The sequence below is a fragment of the Salarias fasciatus genome, chromosome 18, assembly GCF_902148845.1.
Source record: "Salarias fasciatus chromosome 18, fSalaFa1.1, whole genome shotgun sequence".
NCBI lineage: Eukaryota > Metazoa > Chordata > Actinopteri > Blenniiformes > Blenniidae > Salarias > Salarias fasciatus.
The window spans coordinates 17,472,036-17,499,540 of NC_043762.1; the positions used below are offsets into that span (position 1 = coordinate 17,472,036).

At 39.5% G+C, this 27,505-nt stretch overlaps 1 protein-coding gene across 1 annotated transcript in view; it reads left to right on the forward strand.

Moving 5' to 3' along the window:
* Positions 1 to 27,505, forward strand: part of astn1 (astrotactin 1) — a 337,883-nt gene that overhangs the window by 135,221 nt on the left and 175,157 nt on the right. The window contains 3 exon segments of the mRNA XM_030115287.1: positions 320 to 394; positions 5,379 to 5,516; positions 15,214 to 15,364. Coding sequence (XP_029971147.1) covers positions 320 to 394; positions 5,379 to 5,516; positions 15,214 to 15,364 — 364 coding nt within the window.

The following is a 27,505-nucleotide window of genomic DNA, read 5'->3' on the forward strand; positions in this document are numbered from 1 at the left end:
TGAGCCAAAGTCACATTACGTGTCAGCCTGCCTCCCAACACATTTTTCAATGAGTGTGTTTGCACACAGGACACATTGTAATGCCGCTTGTGATTTTTTTTTTTGGGGTGTTCTGGAAGGCGGGGGTGGCTGCATGTTAGACACCAAAACAGGACTCCTGATTTTTCGGAGGTTTAAATTAGGAGGACGGGAACACTGAAAAATTTAACACATCTCCGACTTTGATTTTAACAGTGTTATTCTCTCTCCCCTCTTTTTTTGTGTGTGTGTGTGTGTGTGTGTGTGTCTGTTTCTCTGATCTGTTCTTTTTTCATGGCAGTCCCTGGCCTTACACCATCTTCCAGCGCGGGTTTGATCTTGTGATGGGAGAACAACCCTCTGATCGCATTTTCAGGTGAGGAGAACTTTGCAAAACTTTGTTTCATCCCCCAACGTTTTTCATGGCGCTGCAGTCAAATACTGTGTTCAGATTCGGGTACAATCGCTTTGATTGTCTCTCTCCCTCAAGATTATTGGCGGATTGTGAGATTTGATTGTCGAATACAAAATAGTCAGAAGGTACATCTTCATCTTGGAAAAACTGAACTACTTTTTCAACATTAATTATTATTATCATTTTTTTTTTTTTTTTTTACAATTTTATCCACAGTCTCGTCACATGACGATCAAAATCTTTAATACCAACTTCACCATCCTAATCAATTCAATATAATTTATGTCATAAAACATTTGAGCACTGGTAACTGATATTGACATAATAGTGGATATTTTTACACACCATAAACAAAGGGAAAAAGTGAATGTCGAACAATTGACAGGGAGAAAAGTGGTTATAAGATTAATCATATTTGTTCTGTAACCGATGATATTTGGCAGTTGGAGTGTATTTTACGTTTGAACACAAAGTTGGATTAACTGCTTAATACCTTGTGGTGACAGAATTAGAGGACAGATTTATTATTCCTTATTAGAGCCACTGTCAGAATCACTTAGTGTGTTAGCAGTAATATCTACTCTTGATTTTATTTAAGAAACTCATGCAAACGATGTAAATACACTACAGCCTCCATATGTTGTAACAATCGAACCATTAAAATATGTTTTTGTTTCAGATTCAATCCAACATCAGAGACATGTTTTTGTACGACTCTAACAACAAACAAAACCATATTTTTTTCTTAGAAAAAAACCAAAAAAAACAAAAAGCAACTTTGCACTTTCCATTTCCTACTTATTGGTCAAACTGTGGTTCATCGTCAGCCTTTGACCAATGTGTTTTGGGAAATTTCAAAGCTATTGAGAACCATTTTTACAGGGTAATTCTCAAACTCTATTTATGAAATCTAGAAAGTTGAGAAACTTTGGGTCCATAAGCCAGTCGCTACAGTGTTCCTCAGTACGAATGTCCAGGAACTGATGAAATTCACCAAACTGTCACATTGTATCATCAGCTTCTCAGTACTGTCAAAAAAATACAGTATTATTGAAGAACTGCTGGATTTTGGAAGTTGAAATTCTAAAATAAGAGTCTGAAGACACTGACTCATTGCAGATTTTTGACAATTCTGTGGACATAAAAATAAAATCCAGTCAATCTCAGAGTAAAAGGCCTAATTTGGTGCTGGAAGGTAGGTTGATGGCAGGGAGAATGGATTATTCTGCCTGTTTCTCAGGCCTTAAACCAAAACCTGCAGCCAAAACGCATCAGCAGAAGTTTCACTTAGAACAGTATATTCCATCTTTTGCATAATCAAATATTTAAAAGTAAATATAAACCATTTTACAGTTCATTTGAGACTCAGAGTATCAAGTTAACAACTAACAGAATGAAAAAAAAAAAAGTTCTTCACAAACTGCTTAAGGGCTCAAGTTTATCTATTCATGCATTTTTAATATTTATTTTAATTATTCATTGTGCTCAGGAACAATTAGTGTGACATTTTTTCATTGAAAATATATCCCATCTCCTTGAAAGTTTGCGTTAAGCAGCACATGTCTGTGTTTGCTTTCATATACAGACACACTTGCCTTCCAGCAATGTTCAAAACACTTCTTCAAGTTTCCCAAACTTGGAAAGTGAAAAGCTCGCAGAGTCTCTGCCCCCTCTGTCTTCATTTCAAGTCTCTGACTCCTTCCATGACAGTATAATGGCAAAAACAACAAAACCTCGCCTGTGTTTCTGCTTCCAACACAGAGAAAACCTATAAAGCTCGTATCCTCTTGTGGCCGTGTGTTGGAAGCAGACCGAGAAGGCTTGCGTCATACTAATTTCTCCAGGAACCGCTTTGATACGCGGCCTTCCCTGCTAGCGTGTCTTCTGTGGTAAACCCCTTTCCTCCTGCACAGTTCCCCACTCGACCGTCCATCCCTCTCTGTTTTTAGTTTTAGTTTTAACTTCACTCCAGACAGTAGGGAAAAAAAAAAAAAAAAAAAGATGTTGAAATTCAGTGTGCACTTAGAGAGCTCTGTGGCCGTCATCTTGTTTGTTTAGGCAGACAAACATGTGAGTAAACGAGGCTATTAAAACTGCTGCGTTATAGAGAATTAAAGGAAACTGCAGGCTCAATAAGGCGGAGGAAGTTCACCTTTGTCGAAGCAGATGAAGACCGAGAGTCAACAGTGAAATGAAATGTCGGCCATTCGTACAACGCTAAACACCAGCGGCTCCTCCAAGGACCACAAACATGTTTTCTTCTCCGCAACTCTTCCCTCCTGGGGGCTCTTAGTGTTTTCCACCTCCAGTTTCTCTTAGGGCGAACCATATAAGTCATATAGCAGCACACAACTCCCCAGTTGTCCATTACGAAGCAGAGCTCGTTAAGCGGCCGCTAATTTGTCCTGCGGTCACCCACATACGTCACGCGGCATCACAGGGAGCTTCAGCGTGCCCGATGCACGCAGTCCCACAAGAGCCGGGGAAGCGGGAGGTGGCAACGGCTTCCTGGGAACTAGATTACCATTTTAATGAGCTCCCACCAACTTCCTATTGCTCAGTATTTTAGCGTAAACGGAGGACAGCGGCACTTTGAGACATTCGAATGTTTGACTCGGAAACACAGGGAATAACCGGGTGGATATAATTAAGTGTTCAATATCTCCGGTGTTTTAATCATTCCGCTCTCAAAGTGACGGGTAATGCATGCACGCTCACAGTTCACTGCCCTTTCCTTATGCTAAGTTAGCATTTTATTAAATGCAAATTGAACAATTGTGAAGGAGGAAATATGTTTAGTATGCATAAAAAAAAGGTTGTTAACTATTTAATCAACAGGTCCTTTTCTTTTGTATTACAAGTGCGCATGCATTATTCATCGGCACTAATAATGCATGTGATGTTAATCAGCGTGCACTGTTTAACTTAAAGTTAGAAGTATTACATTTCATCTGCAGAGTGTTTAAAGATTGATGATATTCATTGACTCACAAATAAAGGATTGCTTTAAAGCCCTCGTCCCAGACATCTGTTGTTTACAGATTTATAGCCGTGGTTTATCTCAGGGGAAACTCTTATTGGCCCCCCCTTTTTTTTCTTTTTGCCAGGGTTCCTCATTCAGTATGCATTGCATTCATTATAACTGTGTGTCCTTCTGCTCAAGAAAGAGTAAATGCAAAAAAGGATATCTTTGCTGAAAGGTAAAACGACTAACCTCGAACCAATTTGATGCCATTATTCAGAATCGGCGATGCGGGGAAAACATTCATCTTCGAAAAGTAGCCATTTCAATGCAACGTGGTGGTTGCTTTTTGGACTGAAGGAAGCTCAGTCACTGGCAGCCGTTTTATAATTTGAGAAAACAGCCTTGATGATGTTATAAAGGATCTTGTTGTTTTACTTGGGGAATTCAAACTGCAAGAAAGAATCCTTTATAAACTTGGTTCGGGGCAGTTAGAAGGCTCTATCGTTAGGATGGTCCAATGAAAGATGCTTTCATATTACATGATGGGAACTTTGGATACAAGATTTAAAAGCCATTATGTTTCACAGATTAACTTTAAGCTAAGCGACCTTTGTATGTCTTAATTCAAATTTGAAAATTTGTCTGTGCAAGTCCCTCAGTTGACTGTAATTCATTAATATTCAAATGAACTCTATTGGCATCCATTTAACCTCAGTCTTTTCAGAAGTCATGCAATTGAGGAAATTTTCTTTTTAAAATCTATTGGATAAAGCTGCAACTTTCGCCTGAGAAGAAAAAGACAAAATTAAAGTCACCAACTTTATCGGTTTATTGTAAAAACCATAAGCCCGACTAAAGAAGCCCCAATGGCTTTAACAAGGAATCGTGCAAATACAAATACATGCATTTAGAGGAATATAGTGATGAAATGGAGATACAAATCCAAGTTTAAATCTTTTTAGGAATCAGTGGCTCGTAGTTTCATTTGAAATTGCTCACTTAAGGCTTGTTTGCATATCTAAAGAGAAAAAAAATGAAACGTTGTTTTTAAAAGTTGTGGTTTGTGTCAAAATTGTGTCATCTTGGGGTGATTTGGAATTATAGTCACACTTAAATCATTGGTTGTAATGGTTTAAAAGGGGGAAAAAAATCTGTTCCCCCTGTAATTGACATCCCAATAATTCACAATAATTTCTTTCACCCTTTTGACTTTGGCCTTGGCTTTGCAAAACTTTCATGTTTCACGTTAAACTATCTTTTAATTTAAGACAACAAACAAAAGGTGTTTCGTACAACTCGAAACTGATATGTAGTAAAAACAAGAATATCCAAACATCATACTAAAAACACTGAAGACAATCACTTACGGAACCATTCAGAAGAACAAAAAAATGCGCTCGTGATTTGACTTTGCCATTACGTTTCTGTCTATCCTGATAGAGAAATGTGAATTTAGCTGAACGCAATTTCTCAGCACTTCACAGCGGTTTCACTGTTACACATGAAGAGAAAATTCAGAAAAAGCTGCTCTACACACTTGAAATACACACATGCTAAACTCAAGAAGCACAACCAATTAAGCTAAACTTATAAAAATGGAATTTTAAGCCAACAAATAAGTGCAAATTGAGTTGGCATTATATATTTCAAAAGGATTATTTTTTCCCCTCTATAAAATGTCCTTATATAATTGTTTTATTGTATTGACTTTTTCTGGTTTTTTGACGGTTTTTTTTTTCACCATTTATTTGTTTTTAATAATCCCCAAATAAATTGAAATGTCCACTGGTGTGATTTTATTTTGTTAAGTTCTTGTAAAGCACCTTGGATTTCCTCGTGGCCGAGCGGAGCTACATCAATAAACTTGGCTGCCTGTCATTTCCACCCGCATTCATCTTTCTTTCCGCTGTTCATGTCGAGTTGAAAAGCCTAAAATATCTGCCTTACTGGTGTCATGTGACCTTTTGTGTCCTCCTGCAGGTTCACATACACTTTAGGCGAGGGAATGTGGCTGCCGCTGAGTAAAAGCTTTGTCATCCCACCCGCCGAGCTCGCTATCAACCCTTCAGCCAAATGCAAGACAGACATGACCGTCATGGAGGACGCTGTGGATGTGAGGTGAGAGACTTTTACCGGAACCTTTTTGTCCTCCTTTTCCATTGATGTGACAATGGAAAAACTCCAGCTGAAGAAGTGAAACATTTTACAAGGCAGCAAAGAAAAGTTGGATGTGGCTGACCGCTGCACCGCCAGGAACAGTATCTGAGGAACTTTTTCACAGCAGCTTTGAAGTGCTTTTCACTGCACGCTTTTAAAAAAAAAAAAAAAAAAGGATTAAAAAAAAACTCAGATTGATGCTTTTTTAAAGAAGATTTGTCATAATCATCAACCATCTTCCTCCAGATTGTTACTGCTGATGCTGACACACTCCCACTGCTTTGAATTCTCACTTAATCAGCACTTTATTTACTATTGTTGCAGTGAGTTTTAATGAGCCTCGGGAGATTGATGCAGAGGTCTCAGTCATTATGATTCAGAAGATAGTAAAATTCCAAGCTCCAGCACAAAATCAATCCAGAGCCGGGGTAAAAAAAAAAAAAAAAGCAAGCAAAAAGAATTAAAAAGAAGACTTACTGAGATTGCCTGATTCAGATCAGGAGTTTTTGGGAATGTTAAATGGTTCATAAGTTCAGACACTATTGGCTGTGTGTGTGAGATGACAGAGTTCGTGTTTGGGCTGCAGAGAGAGCCGTCACAGAGCCAATACAATGCTGCTGATTTAAACTGGACCCAGCTGACAGCAGAGACCCAAAACTTTACTTTATTTATGCTATTTTTACAGCCTCATCAGCTCCCATGAAAAACTAGTTTCTCATTAAACTTTAAACACAAATACTGACATGACTGTTTGATGATAATGTATATTTTTAAAAGGCTCAGGGGTGAAGCTGATTTTGTAATAAATTATTGGACAGAAAAAAAAAAAAAAAAACAAGGTTCATGCTTGTGAATATACTGACAAAACTACCACGCTTGTTTTTTATTCGTCTCCTTTATATCTCATTAATACGAACATGACGGCCACTGCTTTGGGCACAATCACAATTTTTTCACACCCAGGAAGAATAGCTGTCACTACTGTGACTCATAGGTATTTTCACACGATAAACTATAAACAATTTGACAGATTCCTGCGAAGTCAGAGTCTATATTGGTATATTTACGTGAAACCTTTTTTTGACTATTTAGTCAGTCCCTACTGTAATCATCAAACTCCAAACCCGTTTGCATATCGTCTTTTCGGTGCAGCTGTCATGTCAGTAAACCTCTGGCCTCCTATCATTTGAAGGACAGACGGCTTCCGCTGGTTCATTTGCATAACCGGCTCTGCTCATTAGTCGTCAGCATTATGAATCACCGGGAGAGTAACGTGACTTCACTTGTTTTGACAGCATTATAAAGCCTGTGTGAGCAGGATTAGTTTGCAAAGAAGAGATACGGCCATGTAATTAGAAGCAGGGGTGGTCTTTCAGTGTATGCTGGAACGTGCCCCGTCAACAAGTTAGCGTGCGCGGCCGTGTCAGATCCTGTCCTCATTTGCCAGTGGTTATTTGCCTTGTGAAAATTATGTCAGGTGAAATTAGTCCTGCTCAAACGAACCCTCCTCATTTCTTCTCATTAAGATGAAGAAGTCAAGAAGGTTCTTTTTTTTTTTTTTTTCCTCTACTTGTGGTATTTTTAGACTTTCTGGTGAGAAACACATGATTTTTACATAATGCGAAGATAAACTGATTCCTCAAACAACGCCTCCTCTAAAGTTGAGACTATATATTGCAAGGGTTCATCATAACAAATGTAGCAGAATATTATTTATTTATTTATTTGTTTATTTCCTGATTCAGGGACTATTACTTATTTATTGTTTTCTGTTGACAACAAATATCAGTTCTATTTTAGGAGTTAAGGACAAAAATTACATGTTTTGGTGAATCATGAATTTATTTAATCTGAATGGCATGGTTCTTAATGGTATTGGTTTTGTAATTTATATTCATTTAGTTACGTTAAATCATGCAAACAGACTTATGCCCCCACACAGATCTGAAATTTATTTAATCAAACTTTGATTTTCTGATAGTTCCTTAAAAAATACCCAACAAACTATGGATTTTAATTGGTTAACTGACAGCACTAAACTATTTCAAACACATAATTTGAGTCAAACTGATATTTGACACTGGTCTCATCCCAGCTCCTGTTCCCTCATGAGTTTGCAGTTCTTCGAAAGCCAGCGTCAAAGTTTCCCTCCAACCTTTCTGACTCATCTTGCCTAAAGCATGCCCGTGTGAGGCAAATCCTAGATGGTTTGCTGTCAAGCCTCTAAGTTTTACATCAGAATGTTCCCAGGCCATCACAGAAATGTTATGGTGAGTAAATAACCAGTGCAAGAAATACCATTAAAAAAAAGTGTGGTTGTACCCAAACATGACCTTGTGGAATTCCATTTTGTTGCATTAAAATTTAACAAACTATATGAAATTTACTGCTGCTAATTCTGAATAAGAACCACCTATGTGGCAGGTCTCATGTCTACATAAAGTGGGTTGGATTCAAAAAAAGAAGAAGAAGAAAAAAAAAAAGAGTGTTCCGGCCTATAAATAAAAGTAAAATGAATGTGTATGAGATGCACCTGGGACCACATGAATTATGGGTTACCCCTCTGGTGATGGAGTTGTCTGCAATAATTGGCTTAAATTAATGAAACATCCATGACAGCGGTTGTGCACCTGCTGACCCGAGACTATGTGCAGCATCTGCCGCCACTATTAGTTGGACAGACATTAAACATGTTTTAAAAGAAGCCAATCTTTCAGTGTCACCAGAAGAATCAGTCTGTGGACGTCAGTTGACCGAGAGAGTCTCCTCTCTGCGGTGCTCAACCTTGACTGACAGTTAGACAGGCAGGAACTGACACCATTACTGTAGTTATAATTATTTATAAAGCTGTGAATTCTAATAGATATAAATTACTATGCAATTTGTCAGTTTATGAGCTTGTCAGTTTGCTGTGTGTTTGAATGCGTGTGAAGCAGGAAACAGAAAACAGGAAAATAATGAATCCCGTTACCATGGATTATGAAACATGTTTTCTGAAGAATGTATTTCTTTCCTTTTAAGAATGAATTTACACCCTTCCTCTTGCTTACCTCTGGTTTAGTTTGTGGTGCCCTTTGAAGAAATTGCATCTCCTTTGTCATTCCCCTCACCATAATGTACTGACCTTTGGAATTAGATGTGTTAAGTATCATTTAAAGCTTTGTTGCCACTATTCCTCACCGGGGTTGTTGGGGGAGGAAAGGCGGATAATACCAAAAGATCTACACTCACTGTGTTTAAGAGGAGTTCAGATGTAGATTTTTGCTTTTCCAGCCAGTGGGACATTGAATTATAATACACGTCTCACTCTGTGTGTCCGTTGGGAAAATAACTGGGTTTTCATTTGAGAAAAGTGTTTGATTATAAAAGCCTTTTTCTTTCCTTGCCTTTTGTGGAAGAACTGTTAAGTGTTTTTCAACCTTTGCGTGTTCATTAAGCCTCTGTGTCCTTAAATACAGTTATTTGGCACTTTTTATGAGTATTTTCTGGCATTTGTTTGGCTACGGAACACAAATAGCTGCACTTCAAAGTATTACGACTTTTGAGTGATTACTTCTACTTTTCTAACATTTGTTTGCTGATTGTTAGATTTTTTTTTTTTTTCTTTTCATTTTGATGCTCACATGGGAGTCGTTGCTCTGAGTGAAGAGCAATATGTAGATTTGTGTAAATGTTGCACCGCCCGTGAGATTCCTTCCTACACTCAGACTGTAGGTCTCGAAGCGCAATGTTTTATTGAATTGGATGGCTCGAGATCAAGGTCTGAACCTTCCTCGATTGACACCGTGAATACTCACACAGTTGACTGATATGTTTTGCTTCTATTTGTGCGAGTGTGTTCTCTGGGTTGTCAAGTGGAAGTAAAAGACCGATCAGAAAATAAAAGTGGAAAACTGCGAACCGACGCTGGGCTGGATCACGAAATGAGACTGTAGCTGAATAGTTTGAATACCTCAAGGGAAAGGGCATAAATTCTTGTGATTAATTTGGCACTCGGTGAGGTTGATTAATTTTCAGACACAATGATTTCTTTTTAAATAGCGTTAGAGCCTTTTGACTCCGTCTCATTATGCTGGAGTGGGTCTTGGAGAGAGTCTGAGAGACTCATTGCGGTTATCCAACAAACACTGTCAATCCCCATCACCTGTCCAAGACACATTAATGATCTATATTTTTCAGGTGTATAAATGTCATTGTTCCATCCGAAAATTTTAAATTCATTCCACATATTGCTTTTTTCACGGTTTGCTTTAAAGTATATAAGGGATCGGGTTGTACCTGCCTTCCCCCTTGGCCATTAGGAAACTCCACCACCTCTTTAGCTTTGAGAATGGAAGGAAGAGGATGGAATTAATGCTATTAGCCCGTGAAGGACAGAAGGCAAAGGTAACATGCTGAGATAAAACGTCTCCGCGGTATTTCAATGACTGCTCGTTAAAGTAAGGACGTTTCATGAATGTCACAGTGAATAGAAGCAGAACTGTACTTTATACCGCGTATACTAACTTGAACAATGGAGTTCATATTGGACTCATTTTGCACTTTACAGGGTTTTTTTTTTTCCAGGTGCAAAGTGTCAATCCTATGCTGAAATCAGTCGACTCTTTATGTAGTTAGGAGGAAATTACAGATTTAGAGGTCAGAATGACTTTCAGGCGATTGCAATTTATATTCCACCACTGAGCTGCATTCAACAGTCACCTGTATGTCAATCAGAAATACCCTGTGGTGGTTTGCAATGAAGCACTTTTGATTGGAAGGTTAAAAGTAGAACATAAATGCCACATAAGAAGGGGGGGGGGGGGGTAGTGCGTTATGTGACGTAATATTACTTATTGCACCTTTAATTTTTTTGTCTCTTTTTTAAATTCCCTCCCCAAAAATGAACATTTGGAGAGTTTAAGGTACCAGCAGCTTTGTAGTACTTAAGGCGGTTAAATGACAAAATTGGCTGTGAAAATGGGCCTGCCAATGAATGTTATGTGAGAGGGCTGTCAGGATAAAGTCAATCATTTAGCATTTCATTAAGTTCCCAGGCAGTGACACATTTAGGTAGAGCAATAACATTTTAAACCGTTTAGTACTCATTTATCAATAGACATAGACATCAACATCCATTTATGACTTTTGTGGTTTTTTTCAAGGAGTCCCATTTAACTACATTTATGGTCACAGACAGTGTTGGCTCGGGATGAACCGGTACTCAGGTATCAGGTGCGATACTTGTAGTCGTTACAGATCCCCATTATAACCCACCGAGTCACTCATATGCAGGAGAGCACGAGCGATTTTCACGGTTTGGACATTATTTAGTACGAACATAAAGAAACTAAGACGGACTGGAAATCATGTTCTGCTAATATATCAAGAGGAGGATTGAAAGCATCGTCGCATGCTTCATCTTGGCTGTGTTTTCATTCAGGATTGCCACATATACGCTAAATCAATGTCTTTAAAAAGGGAAACATAGAGGACAAGAGCAGGTCCTTTTGAATCCCATAGGCATTCATTTTGCCATCAGGAGAGAACACACACATACACTGTTTACACACTTCAATTCCCTCTCCTTTTTTCAAAATTTAATTTTCATTTGGCAGCTCTCCTCAAGATGTTGTGTAAATAACTCATTTCCCTCTGATCTATGATCTGATGAGTGCTCTCCTCGGCTTTTCCCAGGGGCCACAAGGAAACACTGTTAACACCTTCTTGAAGCGACTGACGTCCCTGGATTTTTAAGCAGCGTTGCCCGATGTTTGATAATCGTTTGTCACTCCGTCCTGCTCCTTGGCAGACTGATAAATAGTGGCGAGTCCTGATCTTCTTTTGGAGATTAACTGGCTTTATGGCAAATGAATGAATTCATTAATTATCTGATCAGGCATTTTCTTAGTTTTCCTTTCTTATTAGACATACCGTGAACATATTTTGAGGTGTTCTGAAAACATTTAATGTAAACTTGAGTTATTTTTGTCTTGATATTATTCAATGTGATTGTGTTTCAAAGGAAAAGAAACTCATGTAGCTGCAACACGCCAATTATTTGTTTTCAGAAATGCCCGAAATTATATTCACTTTATTGATTTTATTTTTGATGACATTTGATCTGAAAAACATTCAAATGCAAATCAATTGCATGGGACAGGTTGGGATTTTAACAACTCAGACACAGAACCGGTTGACTCAAACGCACAACTCATCAACCTGTAATGTTTGACTAAAAGTCTTTCAATAGCTCAGTTAGTTCAGTCTTGGATAGAATCAGACAAACTGGCACCAATACAAACGGAGACAAGGACTATTTATACATGAGTGAGTGGAGAACAGTGAAATTCACACAAAGGAATGAAGTCAGGATCTGAAATGAGAGAGACAGAGAAGGTAAATACAATCAAATGCAAACAAAAGACAAACGTGGAACATTACACTTTGTCCCACTGAGAGTTCTGCAGACTGTACTGTGCTTGATGTTGATCACCCATGAGCAAATTCTTCTATTCTTCCATCATGCGATTAACTATTCCAATGTCAAACTCTTATAAATGCTTATCATAAAGCATCTGAAAAGCTAAAACCCGGGGGGGGGGGGGGGGGGTTTCAGACGTAGTCGGAGGTAAATCTATGAAGCTCAAGAATGCAGGGATTTGAATGGGAGTGTATGTGCATATTCTCACTTCTGGTGAATTCTCTGGTTTGAAACTGAGTTTTGAGGCATTTTTTTGTGCAGAGTTTTGAGACAGAGTAGAAGTAGGTGTCGGTAAAGAAATAGAACTGAGAACATTGTGTATTCATCATAAATTATATGAGTTGCTGCCTATTTCTACAGTCGCAAAACAGTTTTTTTTTTTTTTTTTTTTTTTTTAGTTACTCAAAGACACAATTTAGGTTTAAAATGAAACTAATTTCTTTTGTACTTCGGGAATGTTTCAAACTGAGTGCCGTCTGATTGGCCACATCACATCTGGAGCTGGCCTGCCTGCCTTGCTTGTCTCGGTTCCAGCCAGGGTAAATGCAGATTTTTCTTTTTACAGTCTGGCTTCATTCCCATGACAGAATCTTTCCCTCAAGCTGGAAGGCTTCCTCATCGACTCCCACCCAGTCTTTCTAGCAAATCCAGGAAAACAATTCCCCTCCTATAGCACGGATTCCAGTTCCACTGCTGAAAAAGTGGTCCTTTCTTCCTACCTGTTTTCAGTGTGTCGTTCCAAATACAAGTGCAATCAAATATCAAACGTATAATCCATGAGGTTTGACACCAGCTGATCTAAATGCAGAACATAAAAACAATATGAAGATCTTTCTCAAGAGCTAGCTAGTGTCCCCTATATACCTTAATTAACCAATAAATGAGGACAGCGTTTGCAATTTCGCACAATAATTAGCTGTTATCGGGACGGACGACCCTTTCATTTTTTAGGAGCTTGCACTTTTTTCTCATGTGCTGCCGTCAGCACAAATGTCAGTTTAGTACACAGGTTTGGAAGACTGCCATGTTATATCCCTGGCACACTTTGGCTCCCCAGGGGAACAAAGGCATTTCAATTTTCCCCTCGTCCCCCATGGTGTTTTCTTCAGCGCCATCCTAGGGAAAATGTAAAATAATGCTGTGAAGCTCTAAGAACTGCAAAGTGACCACTGCGACGATCAGCCTTTGGCGCACTTTTGATATCTTGAGATGTAATAAATGTTCCAGTGGCCCCACAGAGTCCCGAACGAAGTAGAACAATCTTGTTTTCATCAAAGGTGAAGGAATGTTTAACAAATAAATTGTGTGGCACACAGCGTGCGGATGTGTCCAGACTGTAATTAGTTGCAAAATAATTTAGCATTCAGAGTTGCTCGGAGTTTCATCATCGACTCAGTCTCTGTTCAATAGGTCCCCCGTGAATAAATGACAACAAAGCATTGGGCAATTATAATAGAAAAATTGGTTTGTAAGATAACATCAGGTTGAGTGTGAAAGGGAAGGAAGCTTACTGACTTTTCTCTCAGGGAAAGTAGAGGGGCCGCATGGGGACTTGGTAACAAAATGTTGTTGTTTTAGTGCCATGGAGGTCATCATTTTCTTTACCCAGGCAAAGGTTCATGGCAGTATTATTACCCCAGCTCCTGTTCATCATCAGCCGCACTGTTCCCTTGCAGAAATAGCTGCGTGATTTAGAATCTGCGAGGAAACACCGAGGTCCACTCCACTCCGTTCTTCATCGCCACCAATCTCAGGCACTTATCCTGTTCTGTTGGGTGATCTGCTTATTGACCTTGCAAAAGGTTTACGGGGAACAGGGAAATCACAGTAACTCAAAGCGACTGCTCAGAGCAAGGTTAGACCAATGCATTCAATGTGCGCTTTATCTCATAGATTCCACCTCTTTGCATAGCAATTGTGCTGTTCAAACTTATAGCTTTTCTCAGTGTGACTGCGGTCGATGCATTAAACATGCAGGTATTTGTAATTCATGAAAATAGCTGTCTCTTCATTAACTTGAGCAGAGATCGGGGCATCTTGGACTGTCTTGCAATAGTGAATTTTTGCAGCACATTTTCTTTTTACCTCCAGAGACATTGAAACATGATCTGAAGATTTGTAATGTCCCAATCAATTTTAATGACACTAAAGTGCAGATTGCTGACAGCAAGGCATTGCTAATTGAACGGTGGATTTGATTTGGAATCATTAGATGGCTTGCAAAGTGATACATTTCTTGAATCTGTCTTCAAAACCGTATTGATGTTTACTGATATTAGCGGAAAGTCTTCATTTAAAATGGAAAGCTTTCAAAACTGCACACAGATTGACTGAGTGGCATAAAGGACATTTACTTAAAACCATCTGCTATATCTTTAATTTTAGAGAAGTTGCTGTTTTTGGTCTGTTATCAACCCAGATTGCTTGGTTAACATTTGAAATTAGATTGAGTATATCACTTAAGGGGCAAAAATTGCATGTCTATGTCATTTTGTTTGTTTCCTGTATATATTCTGCATATCTTACATATATCTTGCATCATGTTTTTCTTAAATGTTTTATGTATTATGTCTTATATATTCAGTTGAATTCATAAAGGGGCTTGAATAGGTTGAGTGTGGAACTGAAAATTATTTCCATTGAATTTCAGTCTCCAAAATAGACTGATGCCACTAAAAAATATCAATTTGTAAGTGTAGTTATGGGTCTGTTAGCGCAGCGGTTCTCAAAGTATGGTTCAGGAAACGGCGGGAGGGATCTGCGGATCAGAAGAGTGTTTCTTCCTTTCAGTGTTTGAGAAGAAAATAAAAACAAAATCATCCACTTTGAGAACCTCTGTACCAGAGAAACATTCTGAACTGACTCCAGCATCTTTTTACACTGTTTGTTTCAGGTTTGTGACGTGCAAAACAATTTGCCTTTTCACAGCCTCAATCATGGCGTCTTGTTTAGCAACAGTGAGGCTAATGACATAAACACCTGCTCTGACTGGAAGCTAGAAGTAAAATTTCCACCCGGCAGGTTTGAAGCTATGCGCAGCAGGCAGTCCCTCATTTACTCAGCAAGCCTAAGTAAATGCTGTGCTGTATGCACCAAACTCAAATTAGGCCTCAGCACGTCACATCACACAAACACAGATGCACAAGACTCAACACAAAATGCTCTCCGCTGTCACTCACTGCCGTCTTTCTGCAGAGAGGAGCTGATGATCAGCTCGTCCTTCGACTCTCTGGAGGTTCTGCTGGACTCCTTCGGACCGGTCAGAGACTGCACCAAAGACAACGGGGGCTGCAGCCGCAACTTCCGCTGCATCTCTGATCGGAAGCTCGACTCTACCGGATGTGTGGTGAGTCATTTTGGTTTCTTAAAGCTCCCACCTGGAAGCTGACATTTATCTACCAGATATAGACTCTGTTCTCCGTACAGTGTTCATACACCGCTTATGATTCATACAGCATGGGACCGCTCCTTCTGGTCTTTTTTTCCCCCCCCACATACATATTCTTATTCTATTATTGGTTTTGTGTTTTCAGACTATCCAGTTGCGGTCATCAGTATTTAAGCCCGTCCCCCTCTATTAATATGCATAAGCCAATCTGCACTGCATAAACACCCACAATCTCTGTTGTTTCGGAGTCCACAGTTCGACTTTGCCTCTTGTATTGTGTGCAGCCTAAGCCAACAACACATTCATTACCTCCAGGTGGTGCTTAGCAACCAGGAAATGTAGCAGCCAGGTTTGTTTTCTTCTCCATCTGTTGGAGACTCCAGCATTACCGCGCTTGTTGTTTGCAGATTCTTAGAGCCGTCTGCTAGTGTTTTGCTTCTTCTAAATCCCACCACCCTCTATCGATAAGCTGTCAGGCACCATCACCCCCAACAATTTAATTTCTTTTCAAGTACTTTGATGCACTTCAGTAAAGCCTTTCAGGTGGGCTCAGAAGATGCTATTTATGCAATCCAGTGTGCTTATCGCCTGTGCATCTCAAGAAGAGAGGAACAGTTTTGTGAGATGCTTTTAATGGAAAAAAAAAAAAATCACTTTGATTCTTAAATGAGGGTGCATGCATGCAATTCCACTCAATTATACAGTATATGTTGGTGGTATGGTAAACATATTCACAAAAAGGAGCACCGTAGAAAATATTTACTGACTGCATCCTTCTTGCTTCATCGGCATATTCAGCTGTGAATGAAATCCATCAGTTGAGGCTGATGTGGTTTATGTGTTGATTCTTTTTCGACAAAATATGAATTCAGGACACTCCTTCCTATTGATATTTCCCTTTTCACTAACTCTGAAAAAAAAATGTATTTTGGATTTAGAAGGGGAAACAGCATGAAGTGAACGGGAATCTAACCAAATGTCTTTATGTGCTTTCTACTCACTTATGACCTTTCGGCATCCTACTCGTATCGTACGTGGTTTCAGTGGTTAGTGTATGACACTCGTCTGGGTAAAAATCAATAAGAGTGAAGCCCTGAGAACCATTCAACATGACCATCATCACCCTCTGCATTGATTTGCCAGGCTATAGTTATGGGCACGTCCCCACTGACCACATTTTTTTTCTCTTTATAAAGAAGTCCTCACACCTTCACCCGATCATTGATGATTAGATGTCAACAGCTCAGGAAGCCACCTCACACAAACTGTGTCCAACGATTTTACTCGAGCATCGATTCCTTACATTCAGTGCAGCATTAGCATCCTGCACTCAAGAGTCAGAGGTCATAAAAGCAAAGGCAGTAATTCTTTTTATTGAGTATGATGGTCATATAACATTGGATACAATCTAATATTGATGTTTCTGAAACAAGAAAATGTTTAGTAGCTCAAGGCTATCTGTGCAAAATGAAGTAAAACAGAAATATGGACAAATAAACTGCGTGTGTGTGTGTGTGTGTGTGTGTGTGTGTGTGTGTGTGTGTGTGTGTGTGTGTGTGTGTGTGTGTGTGTGTGTGTGTGTGTGTGTGTGTGTGTGTGTGTGTGTGTGTGTGTGTGTGTGTGTGTGTGTGTGCGCATGCTGCTTAGATACAATTCTACATTTATACATTTACTGAAATGTTTTTATTCTGAACTCATCAACCACATATCTCTTGTTTTGATCTGTTAATCAGTGTAGGTTTGGTGACTGACAGGTCATTGCTGTTACTTATTATGCACATTGTATTATAAAGCCCACCCCCCGTTGTGATGGAAGAATTTTAAGCCCCTGAAGCAGTGCAACAGGGGGGGGGGGGGGGGAGTTCTTCTTCTTAAAGTCATGTTGACTGGAATCTATAGCCTATTTTAGGATGGCTTCTTCATTCACTTGATCAGTCAACTGGTTTTCATATTCAGCATTGCCAAGAATCCATCCATGTGTCCCTTCATTCATTTTTAAACCGATAGAAAATAACAAATATGAACAAAATAGAGCGGGAAAACCACTCTAACATTATGTTTTGCTAGCATTTTCTAATAAGCAGTAAACACAGGACACAGCTGGATGCGATGGGACCGCCATCCCTCTGGTCATAATAAAGCCACATCGCACTTCACGGCAATGTCATGTTTTAGTAGTTTCACATTTTACTGTATTTCATGCAGTGGCAACAGACAGTCCAATCAGCTCTGCCTTTCCACACCTTGGGCATCTATTTCACAGTGTTACATGGTCCCTAACTGTGATTTTCAGCTTCCACCAGAGTGTCTCTTCTTATAAATTCCAAGACCCTTTTGGCTTTTTGCCATCCAGTGCAACTTCAACAGCTGTGGTACGAAGAAATGGAGCATCTCTCATATCATCCCGCAATGCCCCGCTAATGCAATAAAGCCTCTGAGCCCCTTTAACACTTACATATGCTGTTCCTGCAAAAAACAAATGCTCTGGAAATCACCTTGTTTACTATTTGTGTGCTTGTAAATGTCACAAACTGTCTGCGCAGGCAGAGTAAATCTTCTGGCAGAGCAATTAAATTCCCCCCTGAACGTCTCAGTGCTGCCCCGATACTGTGTGTTCCCTTCACATTCAGGCCTGAGCCATTCATTTATGAGAATTTGTCATACATAGCTTTTCAGTGGAAATTAGCCAGCAGGACCCGGGCTCCGCTTTGTAACATATGCTTTTTAAATCTGTTCCGTGTAAGGAACCTTGCAGGTTGAAACAACATTTCACTGAAAAGTCAAGAGTGAAATATTCATCCAATTTCCATCCCGTATACCAAGGGATGACAGAGCGATAGCTTTAGCCTGGGCTTTGGAAATCTCAGGGGTATTTGATGATGTTTTACCCAGTTAAAGCGGTCCTTTTCTTCCTTCTCTGCACCCATGTGGAAACGAACAGGGTCAGTCCAGATATGCTCTTGTCACACTCTTTATTTGTACGTATTCACGGTATGATTTTAAACAACAACTTACATTCTGTCAGCACTTAGAACGGGTGTTTTTTTGTTTTTTGTTTTTTTTCCATTTGATGCTGTCTGCTGTAAATCCTCCCTGAAATCAGTCTTCCGTTGCTCCACAGAGAAACTGTGAAAAACGACTTCTGTCCAACGCTTCAAGGTGTCGCGTGATGCTCCTTTTGTATTCTATTAATTATTTACAGTCCTGTTTTATTTTCCTCCCTGTGAGTATACCGTACTGGAGCACTTTTTCAGAGCATATGAGAAACAGTTTCTGTAGTTTTCCTGGAGGTTTCTTTTGCCTCGCAGTGTGTAATTAGTGTATTTCAACCACAAATACAACATAAATTCATCCCAGGAATGGGCTGTTGAGCCCCGCAGAGAGGAGTTTGGACAGTATTTGAGATGAGACGGGGGGGGGAAAAAATGGTGATTTTAAAAGTAACTGTGGATTAAAACCATAGCAGGGTAGCTCTGATGCTTTCTTTGGAACAAGAAGCTGTTTACAAGATGGGCATTTTTTTTCCCCTCTCAAATTCATTACTTTCAAACACGAAACTTAATCAACAGAGTGTTTCATCTCCTGTCCAAGTTAGCTCAACTTGAATCTGAATCACTCTCAAATTAAAGGGAAACGCAGTGTCTCTAACAATCTGTTTGATTTGGATCTCCTACATTGTGAATATGCGCGGCAGACAGAGCTTTGTACTCACGTAGCGGTTGCTTGTAAATTGCGCTGTTCTTCTGATCTGTATGTGCCCCTGTTGCCATAACAGAAGTATGCAAATGCTTTGAGAGACTGCGAGGCAGCAAATGCATCACTAACAAGTGGAACATCACGACTGAAACTAGGTAGCAATTTCTCTCTCTCGCCTTTTTCTTTTTTTTTTTTTCCAAATGTCATCTATCCCATAAAAAAGTGACAACCCTACAGGCTATTTAAATATGCAATTTACACCCTGTTTGTGACATGTCCTCTATTTGGATTTGTACGTTTTAATTACAGTACATTCACACCAGTCTGCCAGGTTTCTATTATGTGAAGTGCACTTGGAGAGGTAATGCCACCTGGTTTTTTTTTTAATTCCGCCGGCACAAAAAAGCAAAAACTTGATAATTGATGCATTTGGCAGGTCCCAATAATGTTTATAGAGACATTAAAATATTCAGACGCCGCACTGAATTTGCTTCAATTAAATGTCAGAGACTGCGTTTTAATATCTGCTCATTTTGACTGCAGTATTTATTTGTTGTGAACTTCAGGCTGAAACCTTTACAACCAGAAAGGCAAGGCGAGCATTTTTCATTTGTAATTTTGAAAAAAAAAAAAAAAAGAAATTCAAAGATTTACATTAAAAATGAAATTGAGAACATGCAGGAGAAAAAATTCACATTAAAATATGAGCACATTATTGAAAACTGAACACAATGGACGAAGGAGGGAGAAATGAGTTATTTGAAATTCCCACCAAAGATCATTTACTTGCAGTGAAACATGGATAACTGGAGATAGCCATCTATAGACTAAAAATGATTCTTTTCTATTTTTGACAGTTTCCTTTGTTGCCTCAGAAACTTGACATTCCTATGCAGCAACAGCAGAACAGTTTTGAATGGCTGCGAAAAATAGAACGAAGTCCCACATGCAGCTGCGAAGCCGCGGGTTGCAAAACTTCTGGTTAATGGTTCTTTGGGGACAAACGAAAAAGAAAGAATAGACTGCAATGGGAACCGCATCAAGTGAATCCCTTTCATTATGGCAAATAGCTTTGCAGTATAGCTTTTATCATCTTCCTACATTAACCAAACAGAGGTTAGAGTGCACGATGAGATCATTGTGTCAGAGATCATCTTGCAGATTTTTTTGGAGAAAGAAGAGGTTTTGTTTCTGCAAATTTTCCTTTCAGCGAGACTAAATGCATCTTTATTAGACTGAATTTATAAGCTATGAATAAAGCCGTTTTACCTGCTCCACCTTGCAGCTCTTTATCTCCATGAAATATATTTACTTTTTTTATTTCCTTGTGCCGTTATTGACACTTACTCCATTAAAATTAAATGAGTACAACATTTTTATTGGAATGTAATCTGCAGGAAATAGTGCTTCGGCACTCGGAGCTGAACTGTGGCCTCGGTAATGTATCGCTTTCTGAGTGTTTCCATGTTACATGCGCTTCAGTCTATTTCTTCCCTCTGTGATCTCATCCCATATCTTAGGTGCTTGAATATGCGTGGAAGTCTGTCTCATGCACTGCAGCGACTGTCTCACTAAATCAGATGCTAATTACACACAGCTTGTGAGTGCAAATTGAATGAAAGAGGCAGCGAAAATTTGCCCTGCTCTTTTATTTATGTAAATCTGGCCCAGAACGTACACAATTATCAATCATGAAGGAGATAAGAGGATGCAGGTGAGTGAGGAAAAGACTTTATAAATTACATTTCAAGCGTAATCTTTAGGAAAAAAGTCCTAATTTGTTGAGAGAGTGCTGGTTTAAATCCCTTGCACTTATGGCAGTTCTCAAATTGACCAATATTGTTTTCAAACGAGACGTCGTTAAAACCCCATTGTAACGTGCGCCGATTAACATCATCGCGAGCGAGTGAAGCCACTGATCTTCCCCCACACAAAGACGTCTCTCTCCTGTCCGTCAGCGCAGCAGAGCTCTCGGCCGCCGTTGCTTATATTACTGTGTGTTTTAGTAATTATCTTGTGACTGTCGGGCTTATAAATGAGCCCCTCATCCGTCTAATCAGGGAGGTAAGCTGGCTGGGCCCCAGCGCTCCGATTCTACCCTAATCAATTAACACCTTGTCTGAGTCCGCGCTGCCAGTAGCTGTCCTGTCTGCGTTTAATATCTCTCCTTGTGTGAGAGTCGGCTGATGCCGGCGGTTCACACTGACCGACCCGCTCAATCTTGGCTGATGTATTGCCGTCCTGGGGGGGGGGGGAGGCAGCGGGCGACGCCACTGGAAGCGGAGAGCGTAATAATCACACGATGATCGTGAGATTAATTAGCTTCGTCTTGTCACTTGTCTCCTTTGCAAAATTGTAGAAAACAAGGATGTTGTTGACAGAACAGATTGCCGCCAAGATGGAATGACGAGAATAGCTGGGACACGGCCAGGCGGCTCCCGGAGAAAGGCACACTGACATGCAAGATATAGACAAGTGGGGGAATAATGTTGCACAGAGTGACTGGAGAAGAGTTCGTTAGCAATATGAGTTAAACAATTTAACATATATACTGTATATATAACAACGGATAACTGAAGGTTTATGAAATGTCAGGAAAATTAAACACAAAGGCGATAAAGAATACAAAAAACCTTGAAATCACAATAAAAGAAGCTCATCATTATGAATACTGAGTGAAACATGTTTCCAAAGGATTGAGACATTTAAGCTTTTTGAACTTTAAAGGATAATATATATAGATCGTTGTACAAAAAACACAGATCATGTAGATTTCAAAGCTAATTCAGAATAATGAACATAAAACCATGCAGATAGAATCAGAACATGTTGACTCCACAAAGAATGCATTTATAACACGTTAGATGAATGTGAACTGCGCAGAGGTAATGTTGAAATAAATATTATCTTGAAATGACTTTAATAAGCTGGCATTTAGTCTATATAGTAGGTTATAAACAGTACAAAATAAAAGAAATTGTAAAAAAAATAAGAGTACTTTACCTATTTGGTTACTTTTAGTTTTGTTTGTTCACTGTGAGAACATGATTTCCTTTCTCACTCTAAAAACTTTCACAGACACCTGTAATTTATTTTTTTTTTTCTTGAGCCTTTACCACAGATAATGTTCTTACCTTAGTGCTACAGTCATAAATCCACATGAGGTACTGCAATACGACAAAGACATGTGATTTTTATGTCCAGCTGAGCATGTCTCAGTTAATGTCTTTCAGAAAAACCTGCCTGTGCGACTAACTGTGCAGTTATATATTCCATAAATTACAACCCGCAGTATACAATCATGAATTGTGTCAGCTCCACATGAGTTTGATGTGAAAGTATCACATCGAACAATGAAAATGAGACCATTATAGATATTTTTAGTTCTGTCACTTACTACACAAAACCTAGGGAAATATATGGAAATGCAATATAGACTTAAAAATCAAACGAAGTGACACATTAACATTCGTTATGTGGTTGCATGTCTCTTTCTTGTACCAAGTCTTCCACTCCCCAGATTGTTGGATTCTTCTTTTGTCATTCTTGTTCAGGATTCTTGGGAATCATTCATTGTCAGATGTTTTTCAGTGGGCTCCTCACAGTTTGCCCCTCATAATGTGAAAAGCTGCTGTGCTGGGTTGCCGAAGGCCGGGCCCACTCCCAGACATTTTCATTTTCAACGCTTGTCTTTCTACATGGTCATGCGCCGCTTCTTGGCAGAGAAACCACGAACAACAGTTTGCATCAGCAGTAGACGTCACAGATCCTGCTGAAGCACCTGCTCCAGCCCACGACTCGCCACAGCCTCCACAAAGTTTTGAGTCATTAGCACATCTGTTCCATCGCCACGACTCTTCTCTATGCTTTTATTCAAGTTTCCCCTCGTCCTGCTGCAAGTGGTGGCCACTTTTTATAAATCCTGTACTTCTGCTGCTGAAATCTCTGTTGAATGAAGGATAGATACCCTCACTACGGACCACTGAGAGTTGTTGCAAAGTCTACTGTCATTTATTCTTTTGGATTTTCTCCCAACCTGAGATTTTCATGCACTCTCCAAGATGCTAATTTAACTTTTCCTGATGTTTTGGCTGTGGTTCAGTTCAGGATTTTATTTTTTTCTCAGCTTCAAAATGATTTTAATGAAAATCATCATCCATTCAGACATCAACCCAGAAATATTGGACAGCAAAATCAAACAATTTGAGTTTCCTAAGTACATGCGTCCGCACAACACTGCGTCATTGCAGCACAATAAATACACTGTGTGTAGTTACACCTAATGCCTCTCTGACCAGGTGCTTTTTAATAACAGTGCTGAACGGCACCATGCTGTGTGCTGCTGGCTAAAACGCTCCTTCTTCTCTCCACTTTGTATTGGCGCAGTTCCCCTTAGGCAGCAAAAGCCAATCTCGACTGGGATCGCAGTTTGGGACACTAAGCAGTGTTGAGTGGAGTCAATACCTGGCAGAGATATAGCTAGACCTCAGCCCTAAAGAAGAATAGGAGCACATTAGATTGTCACTACTGATGTTTTCTCTCCTCAGGTCATTGGCTGTGTGTGTGTGAGTGTGTGTATGTGTATGTGCATACACACACGTTTAGACACTGCTACTTTATGAAAGGATCTGCAAAAACTTTCACCTGAATAGCATTTGTTATTGCAGTTTTTGTTGCGTGTAGTAATTTTCTATTTCTTATTTCTTTTTGCACACTTCTCCTACAATCAGCACAAACCTGCTAGTGCTCTGTAAGAACCTTTGTCAAACGTATTATACAGTTGTTAGCGACATAGACTCAAACAGATAAACCGAAAAATAAATCTTGATAGGAACAAATAAGAAGTAGTTAAAAAAAATGTACATTTTAAAGGAGGAGTTGTGCATCTAAAGACAATCGTGCGTAGAAATTATTTTTTATCTTGTATATTCTGATCATCGTTGTGTGAAAAAAAAAATATTCCAAGGTGCTAATTGATAATGGAGGATTTTTCATTTTGAAACTACTATAATTAAGTGTTTGTGTAGTGCAGACGCTTTCCAGCACTACTTGACGTGTCATCTGTGTACAAAAATCTTGTGAGCGTGTGCAGACTGATTAGCTAGAAAAAAAATAGTTCAAAAGGTAAAAAATGAAAATAAAAAAAGGGCACAGCCCAGATTTCATAGAAATGCAGGAAATGAGTTTATGCCAACTGAAGTGTGAAAGTTGTGGCATAAATGTTTATTTGGCAGGAGAAAAGCAGAGCTAATTACAGAATATTTTGTTGTTGCACATAGCTGCCTAAACACTGTGAAAAACATAGCTTTTCACCTGGTTTCGGGAAGCGTATTCCTCTCACTTTCCAGAAACATTTTTTTTAAAAGTGAAAGATTTTTTTGTTAACTTCTTTGGAGAGGTGCTTTAGAATAGGGAGATTCACACGGCCGTTGCACCCATGCTTTTGTGCCTTCGTGGACAATACTCCCCACAGTGTGTGAAAGTGGAATTTCCACATTTTTCAAGGAGGAAGAATGACAAAGAGTGGGCATAATTCAGCAGTGGATCCAGTCTGTTCAATTAAACATGCTGTCCTTAATGTGAAATTTAACAAGGTTGAAGCTTCCCCTTCTGAATTGGATTGATTCTGCTCTTTGATCAATCATTTACCCAACTGTAAAATTGTAGAACTGACAGGGCGCACAAGAGTAGCGCAAATAAATCATTAAAATTATCAAAAAATTGTCATGTTTATGCAGTTCGCAGCTGTTGGAATTTCTCTGCTTGATTTCGAGAGCGAGCCGGCTCTGCTAAAGTGTCCAACGCAGCCGTCCGTGACCCGTGTCTGACTTTGACTTCATAACCTCATATAATCCTGTCGGAAAGTCTGGCTCCTGGTAGAACCGGAGTCTGAAAACTGCAGAGAGAAGCAACACCACCTCATTAGTTCAAGAAACTTCAACTTAAAGTCAGACTTCAGCAGGCACTTTTAAATAGACAAGCATTATTTATGCCGTGTGGAAAGTAATGCGTGTTGCTTCCTTTTGTCAGAAAATCCCGCTCACAGTAACAAGGTCCTTTTAAAGCCGGCAAAAGTAAGTTTGTTCCACTAATTTACCATGTCTGAGAGCTCTTTTAATTGAACGGGAAATGCCGCATCTCCTAAGTGCATAGAGTTTTGTAAACAGCTCGCACGCATCACCAGCAGCCGCTCAACAGTGACTGTTTAATCGTTGATATTTCAGATGAACGGAGCGCTTGCACTCCTGTAAATGAAAACACTTGGGGTCAGACAGCATGAGCTTTATCCCTAAAGGTTCTCAGACGCAGCGTGCTCATTTGACCCAGACCCGCCCCTCCGTATATTTCTGTACGCACATCGCTGTGGAGGAGGTGAGCGGGGTTAGTAAATGTCCGAACTGCTCCGCTCTAAACATGCTCGCCGTAACATCCACGGGAGACTCGAGTGAGGATCCAGGAGCCCTGGGATAAGCTGACCTTTGACACAAGCTGCTTATCTTATCACACACGATGAGAAACTCTCTCCAGGCAACTTTCTCTAATAAGAAACATGAAAGGAAAGTTAAAGTATTTGAATAATGTTTTCGGCTGCAGAATGTGATTTCTTTCTGCCTTGTAGTTTCGGTGAACCCTCCTGTGAGGTTTTTTTTTCTTTTTTTTTCGCAACGCTGAAGGAACCTTGTGAGTTTTTGGCAAGCGGATTATCCCAATTCTCTACTTGATGCTTCACTCGATTTTTAATTCTAATACGCAGATTTATAACAAGGCTGTTTTATTAGGCCATTAAAGTTCTGCATGGCATCAATACACATGGTTATACAAGTCTGTCTCGGGAGAAACATGGGGGGAAAACATATCACTCATATTTTTATTATGACAAATGTGAAAAGAAAGTAACAAACAAAAAAAGCTCGACCAAAGCCTTCTAGTTCAGAAGTTTTGTTTTTGTTTTGGGACTATTAAGCTGAAAGTCTCGGTCTTCTGTATGAGAAACAGTTTCGTTTCAGTGTTGATGAAACAGTTGACAGCTGCGCAATTGATGAGTGCCCCTCCTCCCCCTCTGGTGTGTGTATTCCACCCTTCTGCTGGAATTTTTACTTTACAAGTCTGCGTTATACGGAGTTACCAGCTGTCAACAGTCATCTCATTAGTCACAATCTTAAAGCTTCATAGTGCCTTTTGGCCAAATTATTTTTTCTCTTTTTTAATTTTTGACAAAAATATCTAATTTTGTTGACTGTTGGCATCCATGAATAACAAATGGCATTTGATGAGTGTGTTAGAGCTCACCCTGGATTGAAATATTGAAGTAATAGAACACATACGACATTTCATGCGATTTCACGAAGCCAGTTGTCAGACAAGTTAAGAGTTAATCTCCCAGCCCAGAAGGTTCTATGCTTTAACTGTATGTATGTGTTTACTTCTCGAGCATCACCTGACTCCTCAAGAGTGTCTCTTCAGAAACACCAATTTCTTTCTTTTTCTGACAATACATGAAAGCGTTTTTTGGTCAACCTCTTCACCAAAGAGGCTTGATGACAGTTCAAAGGCCTCAGCGAGCTTTTAAAATATTACTTTTTCAGGCCCCATGGATGCCGACAAACAACAGCCTAAGAGAAAACGCACACTGGTTTTTTAGCTTTGATTCAGTCCAGCATGTTCAAACTACTAAAACACATGGAGTGTGCAGAATTGTTGGATGTAGATTAGAGAAGCAACGGGGACACGGAGAGCTGGCAGTGTTTTCAAACTGCTTCATGTGTGGTCATTCAGTATGCATATTTTCTGCCTTTAGATGTTGTCAGATGATGAGCTCAAACTGAGATCATTTGAGGCAAATATAAGCTGAGCACCGCTGCGCCGCTCCTGCTTCGCTCGTGATAGACAACAGTCATTATTCACACATCTGCAAGAGGTCTTTGTCAGGTCAGCGCCAACACAAGTCGCTCTAGGCATTCAAACAAACAACCTATTCTGTCTTTTTTTTTTATTTTCTTTTTTTCAGTCTTAAAATTAAATAAAGCAGCAGCGCAAACAACTAAAGCCTTGCAGGCTCAGACTTGGGAACATAGCACCACTGCTACTGCTACAGTTAAAACTCCTAAGGCTACTTTTCATATGACCTTTTCATCGCTTGTATATTTTATATATCCAACAAAATATATTTGGTTCACAAATATGACAACATATGGTCACTGGAGGAATGATGAGTGACGTTAAATGGTAAAACTAAGCAATGCTATGTATTCAATCATGTATGCATGTTCAGATTCTTGAGGTAGCAGAAAATGATTGCACTGCAGATCCACAACGAAGATTTGTAATGCAATATATTTCTTCTTAAAAGGTTAACTAGAACACAAATTACAACTGAATGAATGATGACATGCAGTCGTGGAA